This window comes from Anopheles moucheti, chromosome X (assembly GCF_943734755.1).
Source record: "Anopheles moucheti chromosome X, idAnoMoucSN_F20_07, whole genome shotgun sequence".
Classification (NCBI taxonomy): domain Eukaryota; kingdom Metazoa; phylum Arthropoda; class Insecta; order Diptera; family Culicidae; genus Anopheles; species Anopheles moucheti.
In genome coordinates, this window is record NC_069142.1 from 3,961,667 (window position 1) to 3,982,747 (window position 21,081).

The 21,081-nt window shown below is 41.7% G+C and overlaps 1 protein-coding gene across 1 annotated transcript in view; it reads left to right on the forward strand.

The window, feature by feature from the left end:
- LOC128307445 (uncharacterized) overlaps positions 1 to 21,081 on the forward strand; it is a 74,384-nt gene that overhangs the window by 27,670 nt on the left and 25,633 nt on the right. The window contains exon 2 of the mRNA XM_053045293.1: positions 2,078 to 2,125. Within this exon, the coding sequence (XP_052901253.1) occupies positions 2,078 to 2,125 (48 nt within the window). The remainder of the gene's footprint in view (positions 1 to 2,077; positions 2,126 to 21,081) is intronic.

Here is a 21,081-nt window from a genome sequence, read left to right on the forward strand (position 1 = left end):
CCGTCTACTTACTCGTGTGTGTCACTTGTTTTTGGGGGGCAGATTGAAGAAATTGAAGCAAGACGTGTGGATTTTGGGAAAGATTTGGGAGTTTGGGTCGGTGCAGTGGAAAAAAAAGGGAAACGCATGCACACTATGCTCTAAAAATTTTCCTCACCCCATCGCGGTATATGCGACCAAGTGCCGTAAAGGCGTTGATGAAAGCCGTACGATTGGTGTTGGTTGTTTCTGGGTGCGAGTGGGTTTTTTTTCAAGGTTAAGATGGTACTCGTGGAGGAGGAATAGTTACCCTTAATGTAGAGTTTGATCGAGCACAGTCGAGACAAAACGTGACATTTAGCCTTTTATGGATTGGGGGGGACTTAAAAAGAAGAGGGAAAATGCAAAAAAAAGAATTGTCTACATTGCCTCATTGTTACCAAAGAGTTTCAGAACTAGAACATTGGATTATGTTGCTGTTGGTGTTGTTTTGCAATAGCAGGCACGTAATCGGCTATTACGTAAAAGTAGGGTTTGGATACTTTATTTAATTCTGAGTTAAAAAGATTATTAATGAGATGTTTTAGCGGTATTGTAAGAATTCTGCATCTTAATTGAGAGATTATTCAAATCCTTATGCTAAAACTCTGCAAATTACATTAGATTACCCTCAGATGATCTCTGAAGAACTCGTAAAAGATCATAATGATGAGAGTGTGCTGAGAAATATTTGATCTTATCGGTGTATTGGAGTGAAATTTTCAGCAGTTATTTATATCACCCCTGAGATGATTTATAGAGCATTATTTAATGATTGATATTGGCGGTGGTAAAATACTTTGCAAGATACCGAGTTATTTCTCGTTGTATTTCATAAATACATCTGCTCTGAATACATTTTAAAAGAAAGTCTAAAAGAAAACTAAATGCTACTAGATATCACTCATTTACGCACCTTATCGAATGTTATAACGAGTATTTCGGTATTGGACACAAAAAAAACCTCAACATTATCTCAGTATTCTTTCCCGCTGTTTTATCTTCTCCTTCGCCACGGTGGTGAATGCATTGCATCTTGTACTTCCACACAGTGACGATCACTACAGGGGGTTGATCGCGATCGCTTCACAATCGTGTGGCGATTGAAGTTTTCCGTTCCCATTAGGTGGTAGAGCTTAGGCTGCTCTCCATGCTACTCTACTTGTTTTGGCGGTATACGTTCACTCGATGCAATAATACTTCGATTTTCTGAGCTTAACCAGTAGCACCAGTGGAAAGCTTGAAATTTATTGTAAGTCGGGAATAAAAACCCACCTTAATAATTGGTGATCAATAACATGCGCCGACCGGGGGTGGTGGCGATTTTCGTTTAGAAATGTTAGCTAAAGCCAAAGGAATCCAAAAACATTTGAGAGAGAGTGGCAGGGGTGAAGTATTTCTTGCGCAATAAATAATCTCCCTACAGGTGAGATTGATTGAAAATAAGAAAAAAAATGTAACTTCCCTTGCCTGAAATATAAGGGGTGGAAAAGGTGATTGACCGATTAAAGGGTGCAAAAAAAAGGAAAAATCATACTTTCAAGCGTAATTTTACAGGAGGGATAGGCATTTGTGCGATATAAAATTGATTGTTAAGATTGTTTATAAATTGTCCTTTCCCCTTTTTACCTTTCATTTCCTCCCCTTTTTTTACCCCCTACTCCCCCTACTGCCCTCGCTTAGATCGATTAATCGATCATTAGCCTTGATCGATTCTGGATCAGCGTGTGGTACGCAGTACGCTACGTCCAATTTCCAGTGATAGAAACCCGAAAAGCTTCTCCCCAATACCCGTCGGGGGGTCTTTCTTTCATTCCCTTTATGGTTTGGCAAACGATTTCGGGGTGATTATGATTTTCAGTTTGGTCCGATCAGATTTCGGATCGATCAGTTTTTTTGTTTAGCTGTTTCTGTTTGTACATGCCGCTTCGGAAATGACAAAAGGAGAAGTGGAAGAAAAAAAAAAGAAGCAAAACAAAATTCCTTCCCAAAACACACGTGTGTGCATTCCTTTCTAATCACGTCTCGTTTTTTCCCTTTCTTTTTCGCTTCTTTGCAGGTGAGTGTACTGGATGTATTCGAGGTGCTGGAAGACGACCGCTCGCGGGTAAATACCGATCTAATCGAATTAATTTATGCCATGCCAATCGCATGGCAAAAGGGGATAGCAAAACAAAAGGGAAGCAAAGGGCGGGTTTTTAAAAAATTTCGGATACGAACTGTGGTGCATGGTGCTTCCGTTTCGGGGGTTTGGTTGGGTGTCTAACTTTGCCTCGACGTGGAGTGAGCGGTAAGCTTGAACGTTGTTTCCGCTGTTGCCAAAAAAGAAAACAGGAAAAAGTCGGAAGCAAAAACGTTATTTATGGCCGTGCGCGTATACACTTTCACACAACATCGGGGTGTTTGAGGGTGTTTGCCGGGTGGGTATGTGTCACGGTGGATTGGGGAAAATTTTCAGGTGCGGTATGAATATGTTTTAATTTTTCACTATCAACTGTTTACGGGGCTCGGGGTTGTAGCCTTTCTCCTCTGCTGGGTGAATCAATCAGCCGAGAGTTTCAAATCGAAACGTTTTCCCCAGTGTTGGGCGTAATGAATCTTTATGAGAGGATCCATTCGTATCCTTAGCAAAAGGTTCATTAATCTTCAATAAATCCTCAAACATTCCTGAGTCCTCCAGGAAATATCAAAAGTTCTTCTAAGTTCTGCTTGAATGCGATTTCTAGCTGTGTTTGTGTTATTTTGTTTGTATCGAGCGTCTAGCTTCACACAAAATTGCGCAAAAACATGATTCCTTGAAGATTAATCATTCTTCACTGAATGAAAGATTTCTTAACAATAAGTGTTTACTGTATAGAACAAAATGGATTGCTTATCTATTCTTCTTGTTTTTTAGTAGGTTTATTACCCACATAATTTTATTCTCGACCATCATTTGTTCATTTGTCCATTTGTTCATTTGTTCACTTGTTGTGTTTAGATAAGCGGCATGTAGTGTGAGCATTCCTCCAAATATGCTACTAGGAAGAGGACGGAACGTTAGTATTTGTTTTGTTTCGTCTGCCTACTGTCGCTAAAGGTTTTTTTTCTCGTCTGTCTCACCATCCCGGAATTAAACCCCACAGGCACGACTATTGTGAATTATAGCGCAACGTACACACATGATTTCAAGCGCTGTTGATTGGCATAAAGCAAACATGATAACTTTCGAAACGTGCCGATTGAGTATTAAGTGATTTTAATTCGACCAAAAAAGTAGGAAGAAACGGATCAAAGGAAGGATGCATGCAGGGATTAAAGAAATCGGATTAAGTAATATTTATTTAATTTATTCCAGTTGTGATGATTTATTTAAAAAAAAAAACTTGGAATGTACTATTTATTTTTATGCTTCAACTAGTACACAGTTTTCGTATAGTAACGTGCTCTGTTACATGTTATTATTTGTACACTCTTCAGTTACACATTTCTTTAGCCTAACACACCCGCAAGCCAAACATCGGGGCCCGTTTTGTTTGCGTTCCCCATTGCGTTAAATTGTGTGCCACTAATTGAAAACACTTTACGACATGCGAGAGCGCATTCGAGCACACTCACATGCCAGGCGCAGGGTTTAAGGGAAGTAGACGCGACCACAACCCGTCGTCACATTGAGACGTCTGGACAGAAGTACGATTCGAAGACTCGGGTCGCGGGTGAGTGATGCGTTTGCATTGATGCTGCGTACATTGTCACTCTTCTCGAAGGGTGCAAGTGGGTTACCAATTGGGCCTTTATTATTGTTATGCCACTTCCTGACACACAGTGTTGTTGGTTTATGTTTGAGGCACAGCCCAACAAATTAGTGACACGAACCCGATGACGACTGGTGGATTGTTGAAACCGAGTGACGAGTGAATTAACATCACCCAGTAAAAATATTTATCTTTTAGAGTGAAATAAACAAAAAAGGTACACGTGAGTCGTAGGACTAAGCTACTGCAAGAATAATGAGGATACAGAGGGAGTCACCAAATTACCAAATTAATGCTACTCATTAAGCTAATCTGAAAGCAAAACAAAGAGTTAGTAATTTAGCTACCGATTCACTACTATGTGAGTAACTCATGCGTGAGTTACTGTGAGTTTCTAACAGCAAAAATGATCTGCGCTTGTTCAACAATTTACGAATAATATAAAAAGACAATGAACAAGCAAATGATACTTCATAAAAAAAAATAATTTACGAATAGCCAGTTCTAACGAATGCGCTGACACCAAGAACAGTGATGTCAACGAGTGCGTTTATTTAATATGTTCTCTTTTTTTTTACTTGTTTGCTCAAAATCACTTACCCCCACTTAGCGCTAAAAATACCCCGACCCCCCCAAAAAGCCACACATATGCTGTGGAATTGAATTCCTTCTGTCCGTGCTGTCGCAAGATAACGGACGAGAAAGTAATGCGAGAAACAGCCACCCATCCCTTTGCTTAGCGCCACACGTTACATTTCAAAACTTTGCCGCGGCCGCCAACACCAAACCTCCCAAAAAATTAAAAGATACAGCTGAGCTACGCCTTCACACGTCGCCATGCACTTGTTCGTCTGTTGTTTGCTTCGGTTTGTGGGGGGAGGGGGTTACCATTACCATTCTGTGCAAGCGATGCACGTGCAAACGTCACTTTCTCTTCCGTCATCGGAAGTAAACCGTACGCACAGGAAAAACAAATGCTTCAACGAGATGGCGTTATTTTTTTTTGGGGTGTTGTTGAAATTTTCGGATACTGTCTATACGGGGTCACCGTTTCGGCGGTGTACAGTTCGAACCGCAACGTGTGCAGTGCGTTGATTTTTCGGTCTTGTTATTTCCTCCCGCTCGTTAACCACCAAGCCGTAGTAAGATGCACTTCCCCGACGTTTTCTTCTGCGCTCTCGCTTTACCGATACATCCATCATCTGGTTTCCTTCTCTCGCGCACCAAAACCGTACCAAGCGAAGCTTGATGATGTTATGGTTTATTTTTAAAACATAAATTTTCATGTAGCATTTTTTCGGCGTGCGTTAATTTGAGAGGCGAAGCAAAAAAAACTGTATTATGAAAAAAAAACACCACCCCACTAGTTCGTCAATGTGTGTAATGGGTGCTGGCGTGTACCGTATGCTACGCTGATTATGAAACGAGTGAAATCGACACTGTTGCGGATGGGTTTGTTACACTCTCATCCATCGTTCCATCCCTTATCCGAATGATGGGTTTGCTTTTCATGTTGGGAAGGAAGTAATGATGGGAAAATAAATAAATAAATACTCCGTTGACGCGCCTATATGTGCCCCATCATTAGGACTTTTTTTTTTAATTTTTGGTTGTTGCTGTTGGTTTATAGTACTTTCCCCAATTGGCTGGGATTGAGTTTTGGTTTGTCGTTCCGCATTAGGAGGAAGTTAAAGTTGTCACTGCTGAAATGCCATGCACAGAAGCACTTCCATTTTCTTCCTGTATATTTATCGGCTGTTGACCTTTTACACCTTTGTTTTCGGGTGCTCCCACAATGTCAAACAAATTGGTTGGAATTATGACGGAGGTTAATCAAATATTCCTAAAAAAAATCCCTAGATTTATAGCATTCCTTGGCGGAATAGTGAACAGTAAAAGTCAGGCTCCTTTTATATCCTCTGGCGAGGATCTCATTTTTATTTTCATGTGCTTTTTGGGGATCTCACTGGGCACTTCCAATGTCACGATCGCTCATGACCCAATTAACTTTCTCACGTCAGACGCTTGCCCAAACGTCTGATTAATCGGGATCGAACAGATTTGGTCACTCTTTTTTATCTGTTTTGTTTTCTTCTTGAACATTTTGCCAATGTGTGTGTGTTTTTTTTGTCAAATTTTAATATTAAAAGCTGTTTTTGTTCTTTCATTTATATAATTTATTTCAGTATTGCTCATTCAAATGCTTTTCTTCTATGACTTTTTTTTATTATGTTCGGTATGAATTATGCTTCCGGCTGCGTACAGCGCATAATGTTGCTATTTTTCCTTCCCCTTTCTTGGCGTGAGCCAAAAGCACTCATTTGCGTCAGCAGTTTTGCATCTGTCAGGTACTGTCCGGCCCCCCATCGCCATTGCCAAGGGGTTAATTGGAATCTCTGGAAGTAGTTTCTCCATCGGGAGTCACTTTTCATTTCATTTTGTGAAGGATTTTCTGTTTTTTTTTCGCGTGATTTTTGTGAACAAAGTCTACAAACTTATCCACTACGAGATATTCGTTCCCCTCCCATGTACTGCTGGTGTGGTGCGTCGTACAGTGGGACCCACCATTACCAATCGGCACCAATCCAACCTGGTGAAGCAAAAGTGCATAATGTCAGTAATTGGCAAGTGGCAAAAAAGCTTCTCACTCGCTGCCTACCTTTTTCTTTCCTTAAGCCCAAGCTTATTCGCTTCCGGGGACGGAAACCTTCGGGAAAAGGCGGTTTCGGGAGGGGAGGAGAAACAGGCGTTTTGTGTCGCTGATGAGTTCGATCGTTTCGATCCGAGGGCGCCCATGTGGTAATAAAAAAAGAAATGCTGGAAACAAACGAAAGATCACCAACGTTGATAGAGAAAATATTTGCAACGCCAACAAAAAAAAAAAGAAGAAAAATGAACCGAAATATAATCACACACACACAGTGAGGGCTCTGTGGCGTACCGGGAAGGGTGCAAAATATTATGCTGCATGCGCGGTAATGAGCTTGCAGATTTTGCTGCACCACCACCCGTGTGCGCACACAAATTTCCCGGCCCCGCCCGGTGAATACTTTCTCGCCCGGCACTACTCTAATCATTCAGCCCGCAATTTGCACCTTCGCCACTTCCGGTGATGATGGGTTACCTTCCTACCTTTGCGTTTTCCATTTTTTTTTTGTATTGGTTTTTGTTGCCTTCCGTCGCTTCCGTCTGTGCCGCGCTCTTTAATTTTTCATTTGCTCGGCAGACAACAAAAAGAAAAAAGGGGAAAAGCAAAATCTTAAACGGTACCGAACTCGCGCTCGCCTCGCACAAGATAAACATAAATTATATCGTAGCCGAGCGGGTGAGCAAAACCACCGTATACCGACCGGTAGATAGTACAACCACAGTGTGGTGGTTAATTGGTGGGTTTGGTGTAAGAAGTGTGAAGAGTGGGAGGGAGGGATTAGGAGGTGTGCTGATTCGCGAACGGGTTTGATATACGCTTAACCTTTTTTGCAATAACTTTTCAAATAATCATCATCAAACACACATTGTGTAATTCAATTGAGCCTATTTAGCTGTGTGAAGAAAGTAATAAACGGCAGCGGCTTCAGAATTAATTTGTTGAGACTTAACATAATTATACAAGATTGATAAAAATCGAATACATATTTGTCATTTTACAAGCAAAATAGTATTTGTTTTGTTCGTGCCGCGCCCATAATTATTGATAAGAGATTCGCCTCAATTTAAAGAAGGCTTCGGTGGTCTCACTACTATCGAAGCGACGAACAGCCACTCGGGTAAATCTTCGAGCCTGGGGGAGACCAGACAACGGCAGCATAGTCCAAGGTAGATCGGACCCAGCAGCAGATTTCATGCGACCGAATCATCGCGTAACTGTGCCGCAAATAGCTCAGAGTTGTTACTTTACCCCTTGCATCTGCGTACCATTAAAAGTTGTTTTTTTATGGATATTCTTATTTTGCACTCACGCTGCATGTTGTGCAGGGCAAAATAATATATTGCGCTTCTAGTCACAACAGAAATCCCCCACCGGGACAGTTTATTTTAGCATATGTTTGTGGTTTTGGGATAAAGCAACACAAAGATAGGTGCAGATTTGAACGCAGACGCGCACCTCAACCATATGGTTCCAGGCTGGCAAAACTCTAAACGCAAACGTGCGCGGCTCATGTTTATCCCATATGGTCGCGGAACGTTTGTCCGTGTGTCCGTCTGGTGGAGCGTATTGTCTGCGCCAGATCACCACTTCTGTTTAGTCTTTTTTTGTTTTGCATATCTCTTTGGGTACATCACACAACACAACTGTGTGTGCTCCTTACTTAAGCTTGGCGAGTGCTCTGATTCCATCATGTTCTGTTCCCCCTTGCGGAACCCGCTCGGCAAACAAAACTTCTTGCCCAACAAATTAAAAGGTTGACGAACTGCAATTTTTCCACCAATCCCCAACTACTGTTCGGTCGTGGGTGCCCATAAACTCGGCTTTGCGACCATTTTGCCGACATTGGGATGAGGTTCTTCACACAAATGTAAACATGTGTATGCAACCGAACGAGGAAATTGCCCCGTCGGTAAAGGGACGTTCTATGAAAAGTGAAAACGGGGAGGTGGAGAGTTAGTTTCTTTTTATGATCTGCCGCGATAGAAGCGCAATCGAGTGATAGAATGGAACCATTGGAATGCACACATACTAGACTTTTTCATCATGAAACCGGGTAGTGAGTGGTACGTCTGTTGGTGGCGTAATGCAATTTGTGTGGCAGTGTGGTGGTCTTTTGAATGGAATATTTGTGCTATTTTTAAAGTTACACTACATTATATCGGTTGTAGCGGTTAAACTCCAGCAACTAACCATAGCATATAAACGTAAACGTAACGTAACTGTCAGTCAAGCTAAAATTTGACAGTTAAGTGACAGATGGAAATAAAAAAGAGTGGACACACAGCGACATCAACCACAGGCAAAATCACGTGTTCTTTTAGTTAATGCGCAAGCAATCAGAGAGTATTGCATTATCGCTTTGTGGTTTGCAAAACCAGAACATGACTTTTCCTAACGTTTCTTAACGTTCACTTGCCAATAAAATCACAAATGGGTTAGGCAAGACAAAAGATAGAATAACTGGTGGAGTCGCCTTTTCTGGAAAAAAGGCTTCAGACTCATAAAGTAATAATTTACATTATTTATATTTAAATGTTAAAATATTTCCAAATTTCTTACGAACGTCACACCATCACTCAATAGCAGTAAAGCACCTTGACTGCTCGAACCTGTACACTGCACAGGTCTAGTTTAATTTTAATTCGATTGTTTCTTTTCCAACGACGTCTTCGCGCCCCACTGCGGGTAGGTGTGGAAAATCTTCCTCCGGTGTGGAAAAGCGGATGAGTTTAAGAGTGTCCTCGTGCTAAAGCCCCATTACATTGGGCCCCCCCCAAAGGCCACCCATCGTGGTGTTGTTCGCGTGTCCGCACCCGTTGTTGGACTGTTCGTCACTGCCACGTGTCGACTTCATTATTTACGTAGCGTTGTGTTCTTTTTATAAGCATTCCACTACACGTGGAGGTGACATCATTGCACGCGAAAGGGAAGGTCCTTCTGGGTGGATCCATTTTTAATGGCCTTCTGTTCTTTTTACCATTAAAGCGTTTAGCGGCTATTTAAGTACTGCGAATTGTTATTTAAATATGTTTGACGGTCCAACAACATATTCACCGTAAAGAATTGAAGACTTACTGTACCTTTCCAGTCATTGTTATTGGTTTTTATTATGTTTTTTTTTTAATTTTAAATCTTTAATCCTAGCGTTTCGTTCCCTTTTTCTACCTTCTATCCCTATCACCGAAAATAAAACCAAAAAAAAAACAAAATACAGTGTATAAAGTGCAAATTGATAACGGCTAAAATGAACCGGTTGGTGGGGCTAAAGCTAAAGCCTAATACTCCCCCCCCCCAACCCGGGTAACGGTAGTCCGTAGCCCGAAAGGTTTCCCGTTTTTTGTTTTGTTTTCCTTTTATTTTATTTCGTAGCCCTGATGATCACTGCTATCAGGTCTACTTTGCACCGTGGGCCATCTTTGCCGCTTAAGATCGCCCGTTTGGCCGCTTTTAATGCTCCCGCCTGCCCGCAACGTTTTAGAGCTGCAACGATTGATGCGCACACTCCGTTGTGCCGTACTGACCACAAAAAGGCCCAATGTGCGCCGACTGGACAAAATAAAGCGTAAATAAATTATAAATTTACCACCAAACCTTCCTTCCTTTTTTTTGCTGTTTGTTGCCCCTTCTCCAGATATAATTGACTGCCGCGGCCGGGTGTGAATGGTGCGTTTTATTGTACGGCATTTGATTACCTGGACTGTTGCCTTAGCGGCATTTGTTCGCTATTATCCGCTTTTCCCGGTTTGATTGTTGTACATGTTATTCTCTCATTTTTTTCCAACCCTTAATTATTTATCCACGTACGGTCGTTGTTGCGTCTCATGACATTTGCTGCGGACCGCGCCGTACCGTATGTTACTCTCCTTTTTTTTCATGATTGTTTAATTATAGTTGCAAATTTGCTATAATTATGAAAAAAGTAACGTGTTATCTTGCGCTGGAATTGATTTATTTTCACTGTTTTTAAATATACTGTTGCGTCCAATTTTTGCTAGCGTCTTAAGCGTCTGTTCATTATATGCAACTTGATGAAGTTTATTATCGTGTAACATCTACTGATTAATATGAAACATTAGGAGTTGAAATCTAAAAAAAACTCACGCTTTACGTGTTTTAATAGTATTGTAAAAACAAACTATCCCCCAATGTGAAGCGTTAGTTCACCGAGATATTCATTTTGCACTCACTAAAGTCATTTAGAATCTGAGTGATTTTTGGATGAAATGAACTCTTTAGACGAAACATATTGAGCTTGTTAAACTACAGCATTTTAGGGGGGTTTTTAAATGAATAGAAGAAGATCGTATTTGATGTTCATTTCTTTATGATATGTTACGTTTGATGTGCATATTAAATGCAGAACATTTACTAAAAACACTTGAATGACGTGATATAAACGTATGCATAATGAGTAGTTCATTCGTAAATGAATGTCGAATTGAATCTTGGTAGTCGAAGTCCATGCTTCGTGATTGACTGCTTCCATGCATATTCGATTGTTAACGCTGTAAGTTACCCCAGACCGGATAATTTAAAATCTTATAAATAAAGAAAATTTAAAGCGTGATTCAGATGACCCCACAACAAAAAAAAACAGATACTCCATCCCCGTGATGCATTGCACATTCAATAAAACGACACATTTACCATCTTGTCCAGACGCTATATACCGTAAGACAATAAGTACATAATTTTCGCAAAGGAAATAAAACCCACCATAGAGGCAATTGTTTGAAAAGCCCAACTATGATTCCCACAGTTGTCTTTTATTAATTTTATCTTACTGCGCGGGGAACCACTTCCGTCCGCGTGTAACACAATCGCACAATACAATACAGTGTGGAACGTTTCGAAGGTGACGTGAAGGTCGCAATTTCTCAACTTCCACCACTGTTTGCCATCGACCGGATGATGATGGTGCAGTGAAATATGACACGTAATACGCAAACTGTATCATAAACAGATAAATTGTTCCAACCCAACGGCTGAAGGAAGCGAACGCTGGGGCGCGACACGCAGGACGCGCGCGTCTCCAGGCAATCGGTGGAATCGGTGGAGATTAGATTGTTTATTTTCCTGCCAATCGGGACGCGGGGTAAGCAGAATGCGAAGCAACCCGGGAAGAAAGAACCCATGCTTAAAAACTTCCCTTTGTTTGGTGTAGTAGCAAGTTCTTTTGCATCGCGTGGTAAGTTTTGCGTGTTTCGTGAAGCCTCCGCTCATCGGAGTGTTTTTTTTTTGTTGTTCGCGAGTTGGGATTTTCAACAAAATTACAATTGTTTTGGGGGTATGTATATGTTGGGGAAACCAAAAAAAAAACCCCCCGGGAGGGTTGAAATAAATATAGTTAGCGAGCTTGAGGCAGCTTTAGAACGTTTACCAGACCCGGAAGAAACCGGGCGGAGCGGGTTGGCTGTGGGTCCGTACCGCTGAATGCCTGATGAATGATTCCGATCCTGGCATACTGTTCGTTGCTACCACAATTTGTATCTATGATCAACAACCTGACTTTTTTTCCTTCATGGTTTTCTTCGTGGTGCACACAAGTACAGGGTGGGAGTGATTTATGCTGCACCCTGTTTACCTCCCTTGCTATTGCTACCGGGGGTGCTCTAAATTTATGAACTTTTCCAAACAACGGTCGAATGACGCCACACTTACACCCGTCCGCCCCGGTGCTACTGGGGTCTCGTGTGCGGAAATCGATCAAACACCAGCACGGAGGCATGCGACGACGACAATGGTAATTGATGCTGCCGCTTCTCTGGTTGGTAGTTGTGCGAGCTCGTGTCAGCCGGAATGGGTTCGCTTCTTGCGGAAACGTGGATGTGTCTTTTTTTTGCGTTGTTCAGCGCTAACGCTGTCAGCGATAAAGTCTTTGCAATCTAGCGGCAAACCATGATAAGCGAGCGAGGCTTTAATGCAAACGATCATTCGATCGCGAGGGAAAGAGAGTGTGTATTTGCTTGTGTGTGTGTATGAATTGAAAAGTCTACCAATCTAGTAGATATGAGTCATTGTTGACGTTCAGTTTTACAGTGGAAGTTGTGAAATCTTGACAAACATAAACTATTTTGATTGTTTCTGAGAAGTTTTGAAAAGTTCTCAAAATTGCAATAGAGCTCGTAATACAGTATTTCTAGCTGGTGCCACCAAACGATTCTTTCGATAAAGGTATGGCAACTTTCCCATAGAGTATGTTTGATTTTACTGAAATTTGTTAGATATTCCGTGAGTTGTATTCTCACGTTGAGCTTGCTTAGCTTAGCATTGTTGAGCTTAGCTTAGAAATATACGCACATCACCTAGTTAATCAATTTAAAGGTAGTAACCAAGTAGGAATTCTACAGAAAGAGTTAAAATAAATATTAAGCAAGCGATTCCTGTTACCCAACTCTACATCGCTTTCTGCATCGCAGACATTTGTGATAGTTTACCGGTACAATTTTCGAATAGCTGTAACAGATGCAACCATGCCATCCCCATAGAGCAGTCAGTCAAACCAAAACCAGACCGACGCCATCTAGTGGCGCTGCCCAGTATGGGGCCTCACGTTTCATACCGCGACACGACTCGCTATAGCTGTACCTCTTCCACCACCGTGGAACCTCCCGCAAAATGCACATATTTGTACATTTCTGTATGCAAACACGTTTGCATGCGTTTTCGCACGTGACTGGCGTAAGGTGAACGTGTTTGTTCTCTCCGTTTTCGCCATTACCCCGGACAGGGTAATGTTCGTTCACAGTTTTTTAAATGAAATCGTTCGCATGCGGTCCTGCTAGGTGCTTTCGTTCTCACACAAAAGGGAAGACGTTTCCAGCGTCCCTGTTCTGCCTAGAATAAGCCCTTGTTGTTGCTATCGATTTTTATTCCCGCTTGAAGCAAAATACGTGTACGCGGGCTGCGAAGGAAAGGAAGTCGTAAAAAAGCTTGAAAGCCACCAGTGCATGTCTGTTCGTTGTTTGCGCAGAACCGATGGGCCGATGTGCCGTGGAACGATGATCTATCTATGCTTACTTCGGCTGTCGTTGTCTCGTCTCGTCGCCCCGTTGGAAACGACATCGGTTTGATCGATAATCGAGCACGCGCTGTGTTATTGGAGGTGAATTTTCGAGCCATTCAAACGACACCGTTTGCTTTGTTTCGAATTTCTTAACGGCACTCAGCGGACTGAAGTGCTATTCTGAGGTATGCAAATATGTTTTTTTTTGTTGGTTTTTGGTTAAAATTATTGCAGTGCAGTGACACTATGTCAAAGTTGAACTATTTGTTTTTGTTTGTTAAATCTCGTCCTCGATTCCGTACCGTTTTTGCGATGTGTGACACTCACCCCAAGCGCGTGAGAGTGAATGTTGTTGAACTTGAACTTCCGACGGGCGACGCGAAAGCTTGGAGCATAATTTTATGTTTGTTGCTTGTTATTGTATATCCTTCTTGTCTTCCAAACTTCCATTGGACGAACGAAACCCGTACCCGGCGACAGACAAAACATCTCGCAAAGCACCAACCACTGAAATGTTGGTCAAGAGCAATAAAAAAATCAACCCTCCACCCGAAACCTGTTCCGAATGTACATATACCCAGGAAACGTGACGCACGGGACGCGATTGGCCCGAGAGGTTTGTATCATTCTCATTCAACCGATCGATCGAACGCCGCCGGCGATCATCTGTCAAAAATTCGCATATTCGGAGGTGTTTTTTTTCTGGGATGCTCCACCATACCGCGGTGGAAACGGGAACCGTTTGATTGGGTTGACCCATATTACGCGGTTGTTCCAACCAGAAAACCAGTAATACCAGAAAAAAAGTAATACGCGCCACTGCGTCGAGTTAATTTCCTTCGTGTTTCGCTTTTCTGTTATTGATTACGGATCCTTTCGGAGGAGAAGAATGGGTTAATATGATACCAAAAAAAAAACATCCCACAGAATGCAAAGCGTCTGACGGTGGTAGGGAAAGTGTAAAGCGAAATGAAAAGTGGGCCTCTTCCGCAGGAAGAAGATACGAACCTTGTGTGATGTTTTCCCACACCGGATTGTCAGCAGTATTTTTTGGGGGAGCTTCTTTTTTCGTGTTTGCGATGTTTAACGCGGCTTAGTGGCCATGTAACTTGAGTGCCAATGAATGAGTTACTGCAATAAGTTCACTGCATGAGTGTCCCCACGTTAAACGATCATACTTAAAAGCGCTGTTACATAGTTTTCTTCTTTGACGAACGAAGCTGAATGAAAAGAACTTTCATTTGGAACATGTTACATAAGATACTGTTTTTTTTTTTAATTGTAAAATGCTTAATTGGATAACACAATGAGCAATTCTTAGGCGGAACTCATTTAAATTGAAGGAGTCACTCACTTCATCACGTTATCACATTACTTTAGCAAGAACTTAAGCACAAACACTGTTTCTCTATAGATTTTCCTTCTTTTGGGATAAATAAATAATGTCAAACTATGTTTATGATTCAAATTTAAAGTTTTCATGTGACTTGTGTTTTTTTTCACCAAAACTTTCTTCTTGTAATATTTGCACACCAAATGTGCATGTGGTTGGGGTGTGTTTTGTTGCAATTGTACAAGCAACTTTATCACATCTCTTCACCCGGCTTACCGGCATGTTGTTTCTAACAACCCATCCCACCATTCCTTCCCTTTTTTTCCACCCTTCTACCTACCCCCAAAACGAGGGCAATGGCCAACCGAGACGCGAAAAACAGTACGCGCGCGCCTCGTATGCGGTTTTCCGCGCTATTGTTTCGCTCTCGCCCGTCGTGTTGCTTCGAGTACGCAGCCGTTTTTTTTTTTGTTTGTTTGTTTCGTTTTTCCATTGTTTCACCTCCCTCCTCTTCCCCTCCTTTCGTCAATTTCCCTTCCTCCCCCATTCCCGTCTTATTCGCCAATTTTTCCATTTATTTGTGCTTCTATCACTGTTCGCCGCTGTTGCAACTGCTATGTTTTCTGTGCCGGGCTATGTATCTGTGTGTGTGTGTGTGTCTCGATGTTGAAGCACTTCTTCCAACCCTAGAGCCGTATGCTCGTATCGCTTTATTTCGATAAGTATGTTGCGTTTCGTATAGTGTTTTTTTTTCGTGTTTTTGAGGTCACAACTTTCTTCACTCTTGGCCTACCCATCTCTACCCCGCTGCCTTCTCCATTTTTGGTTGGGCGTGTTGTGTGCGCTTTCGTTTGATTGTTCCGTCCACGCGGCCAAGGAATGCAAGAGTGTGTCTATCTGTGCAACAGTGAACGAATGAAAAAAAAAGACCAAATCATCTAAACTACCGAAAACAATACAAAAAAAAATACGAAACCTTAACCACTCCACGGGGTTGCATTGGGAAGGGAAAAATTCACTTCGCAACCACCCCCCGCGGTATGTGCAGGGTTGGAGGGCAGGGGATGATAATGATGGCCGAACCGGTTGCAAGCGAATTTTGTGAAATTACGATAATTCGGCACTGGGTTCAATTAATGTGAGCACAGGCGGTGCCAGAAGGCTCTCTTCGTAGGGTGGGGCGATCATCATATGTCAGATGGGAAGAGTTTATCAGCTCATCAGCACACTGCCTCGATGGCCGCCGGACTGAACTGGCACATCTACGCACAATGGTAAATGGTTTATGCAAAACAAACACATTTCAATAATAGTGTAAATGAAATGTGTAATAAAACTGATTGCATAGAGAACAACCCAACAAGTATTACATACATTGAATCATAAACTAAAATTTATAATATTTCTCTTTGTTTCCTAGTTCATTCTCTTTGTTATGTTTTGTTGTTGATTTATAATTACTATTCTTTCTGTCACATTAAAGTTAGTTTTTCTTTTAATAACTTTTGTGTTGAATAGTTTATATAGTCTTTGAATGCTTTTTATTTATTATGTTTTCATTTTATTACATTTTTAGTTTTTTATGAAATTTTGTAATAATAAAGTAAATAATAAATGGTAAATGATGAATTTTTATAAAACTCACAGCTACTAAATGGCGTAAGGGCCCTAATAGAACCAATAACTGTCATCTTTTAACGAAAGAACTAATGGATGTAAATTAAATGATTTTGTGTGCAATAATGTGTGCCAACCAGCGCCGCCACTCGTCCAATGAAATTAAGCTCCCTTTTTACACAATAAACCACAAATGAAGGCAAAGGTCATTAGAGTGTCGTTAGAGTTATTTCCCTCAACACCTTTTCCCTCATTCCCCACCCTTTCTCCAGGGGTAAGAAGATTGCTAGAAAAGTAGGAAGCGCATGGACCAGTGCGCCCGTTCCGAAGCTGCTCACTCAGCTGTTTTAAGCCGTTACGACGCCGTTATCTGATCGGTGCAAAGCTTGGATGAGGCGACTGTTTGAGCCATACATACCAACACCCGCAGCCTCTCTCGATCCCTCAAGTAAAAAAAAGTCCACAGATATTATACATAGCGCCAGTTCAACAGTGATCGAGAGTGTGTTAGATGCGCACTGCAAACATGAAACTGTTTAAAACAAATAGAAATCACACATACATACACACCATTGCTATATATATATGTGCACACAAAAGGGATAGAGCGTAACCGGAAGGAATTGCACTATCTGTCGTTTGATTTAATTGTGCGCATCTTGTTATGGGTTTTGTTTAGCCTGCGTGCTGTGCAACGCTTACGAACCAGAGAGACAGGCGTTTGTTTGGATTGTGATGGTGCAAGCGTTGTTATGTTTGTATGTGTTTTGTTTAAGGTTATTATTATTTATGGCCCCATAGGCCCTGCAACGGCCCTTGGCGCATTACGTCGTTTGTTACGCTTTTCCGTCGGTTCGGTTCGCTCTCACTGACGACTGCATCCGTTGCATCCGGATAGAAGCGTTAGAGAGGCGAAGCGCTAGCGTAGAATGGCTTGTAGCGCTTTTTCGACTGAAGCTCGCCGGTTTTTGCATTGTTTGCCATAGTTTTATTTTATTTTCTAATATTTAAAAAAAAATATTAAACTTCCATTACGAATATTTTTATTTCAGGTTGGACTCATAATACACAATCGCATAAAAGTCCCACCAGCAGCAATGCATATATTTGCTAGTAAATGTTTAGCTATAAATAGTGTGTGTTAGGTTTGATCTGAGAAAGATGTGATTAAGTTAAATTATCCCATCAACCCCCTCCTTCCCTCTTCCCTCTTTTTCTCTTCTCCTCCTCTACACCGTTAATTTTGTTTGCAAACCAGGCGAAAGTGATCCCAGCTTACCTTCTTTTCCATCGGGAACTCACTTTCAACCCATCCATCATCGGTGCAAGTGCATATTAAAGACCGATCCCATTACTAATCCGGTTCTGGCGTCGGGTGGTAAGAATAGTGCAGGCGCTGTATGATGCAGATGGACAACATAATTCATCCGGCTGGCGTGTTTATTCTAGCATTTGTCCTCCCATCGGGTAGTTTATGTACATCACAAAGGTCCCGCATTTTAATGGCTCAGTTTGTGGGTTTTATGTTACCTTTTACTGCTTTATGTGCATGTGTCTCCTTTTTTCCCCTTAATTCAAGCTATCAATTTGCCGATTTCACTTTGCCCGCTCGTGGGCATTATTTTCGACTATCTTTTTTTTTTCGTTTTTTATGATTTTTTCCTTCTTTCATGCGGCGACTTTCGTCTGTGTGTTTATGTTTTCTGTTGTGTTTTGCCAGTGCAAAAGCCCGGTGACCTGGGAGACTTTCATTTTAATCACCCGGTACCCGATCTGCCGCCTATTGAAATCGACACATTTGCATGCACTTTTTCGGTCGCTTCATTTTGGTCTTATTATTTTGTTGTTATTGTTACCACTTAGTAGCAGAGAGTTCGTATTGCCATCGACCTTGCCTCGCCTGTGAAGATCGTTGATCGTGGTTTGCGGTCAATGAAAGAAAATTAACACATGCGCGGTTGCAAAAAGGCAAAGAAACAACCACGATAAAAAGGAAAATCAAGCCGTTTTGTGCGCAAAAATGCGGCCATTTCCTTGTTACACGTGGTCGCCCGCTAACAATTCGCAATATCGAAGCTTTCCATCAAATCTCTTTCGTTTTCCTTCGCTTGTCAGCCGATCCGGCCTGGCCACACGTTACCACCATCCCGTCCCGGCCAAAGCGTAGCTGGGCGTGTTAAAGAAAGAATCGAACAACAACAACACCGAGCAACAACAACGAGGTCAGTGCCATCAACAATGTAGATGTGTGTGGTTTTTTTTTTGCTGTTGTTGTTGGTTTCTCTCGGTTTTCCCGCCATAAACGTACGCCGAGTTTGGTCCGTGGCGAGAGTAACAATTGTTCAACAAAAGTAAGCAACTCCCGAAAAACAACCCCATTAGCGTTGTTGTCATTGGAAAATGGTGGAAATGAAAGGAAAAACCAAAAGGGAAGGGAAAGATGATGTGCGAAAACAATCGGTAAATCGGTACCGGTACAGCATGCATATATATGCGAGTTTTGCTAATTAAATTTAATGCGAAAAATGCGAAAATTGATAAAATTATTGCGAGTTAGTGGCACAATACTCCTCGCCGTATTGTGGCTCAATTGTCCTCTGCTTCACGCTGTAATTCGCGCTTTTACAATGGCGCAGTGTCGAATAATTGCATCATGCTGCAATGTTTACCAACATGCCAATCTACCCCTACCATAGCCTCTTGCGCTCTTGACGACCCTGACAGATGCAATTTTTGTTGTTGTTGAAGCAAGCCTGGTGGGTGGGCGAAAGACAGGGATGCAGTACGGCTACTGCAGACGAACCCTTTTTTGTGCGCATAAATCCTTGGACAAGTGAGGCAGAAACTTGAACAGTGGCCCTAAATGGATGTTTAAGAGCAAACCCCAACTTGTTGTCCGTTCGGCCATCGAACGTTCAAGGACGTCGGGCTGCTGGGTTAAAAATTCGTCGCGTGATAGTTTACCTTTATTGCTTACATTACATTACAAAATTACGAAAATAGTTTTTACCTTAGGTAATCTGCATGTTTCAGAATTTTATTTATTGAAAATAAAAAAAAACTGGTGGGACTTTTTTGGGGAACGTACATTATGAGCTACAAATATGAAAAGTTAAAATCAAGAAAAAAAGGTCTTTTTATGTTTTTTTAAAATAACTTTTATCAAATACAGCTTAAAAACCACCGTTCTATATTGTGCTGGAGGGCTCTGCTGAATATGTTGTAACGCGAACTATGCACCGAGGAAAATATGTTCAAAAACAATCTTTTTTTTTTTCCTCAACCCATCATTACTGCAAGCTCATTGTCGCGAGACGGTTGTGTGACGCCTGCGCTATTATTCTCCAGTTTTCGGTACACGCTGATCATTTTGGCAAAATGGTCAATGTCATTACGGAGGTGGCGGATGTGTCCCTAAGAAAAAAAAAAGCACCACCTCCCTGTTTACAATGCGCAGGGTTCGGCGCACCGGAGGCTTTTGACGCCCGCGCGTTGAGTTGGCTAATTGGAGAGAGGAATCCCATTTTTGGACACATATTTCCTACCTTCCCCCCCTGGCAAACGCGTAAGGCGTGCGTGTTTTTTAACAGTGTGGGATGATGTTTCATTTAAAAGTTTATATAGGGAAGGGGAAGGGAAGGACATCACATTTGGGCGAATGAAACAAATAGTTAGAACCGAATGGTTGCGATTTAATTTAACAGATCTCAGTAATATGAAGAAAAAAACCGGCACATCAGGCGGAAACCATGTATGGGCATTTGCGTGTGTGTATGTGTGTATGTGTGTGTACACAGGCATTGTCCAATACTGTAAATTATAGCTATTGGATGGTAGTTGTTTTTTTTTGTTTGTTAATTTTGGCCTACTCCTTTTAAAATTTGAAACCCAATTTATTTTCTTGCTCTCTTTGCGCTGGTGGATGGTTTTATTTTATGTTTTTCTTTTTTTTTTGCAAACACGCTTTTTGGGATGGTTGCTTATGTGCTGTTTGCGTCCAAACATAGGTTGCATCCAATCAAGGACGTCACCCCGTGAGACGTCACCGGTTTTACCGCATTATAGCGTTTTTGACACCTTTTAAGGCAAGAGCAACTTCTTTCCCTGTTCCGGCATGGGTCAATGTAAGAAAAAAAGCTTTAATCGATTTTTGGTGATACGATAAATTTAAGGCGAAGTTTCTATTGAGGGCAATAGGTGGGTATCCTAATGGGATTTAAAATGATGAAATAAAGGAGGTGATTCATGTGTGTATTTAACCGCGAATCAATGTTATGTTGGGATGATTATAGTACATGTAGCATAAGTACAGAATAGTTAGATACCAGTTTAAGAACATTGCATATTATATGTAATCTTTTGCAACATTGTATTGTATTAAACTAAACAGATAAATTAAAGTATCCAGTGCTAATCACGCTAGACTGAACCAGTGAGACGCAAAGGGTAAAAAACCTTGCCCAAACAAGACTTCTACCAATGCTTCGCGAAATGAAGACGATGACAGATTTCCGTGGGATGTTTCCGATGGTGGCCGGGGACGGCTGACTTGGCCATCGTTTTGCTGGCGCTCTCGCCCTTGTTGGCCTTGCGCTTGCCTATTCAAGAACCAACGTTCACGTAAACAAAAGAAGAAACGGAAGAAATTCGGTCGCTTTACTCTACCCAGCTTTACTCGAAATTCACCCGGGGGCTCCCAAGAAGGCGCTGCGCTGATCCAGGA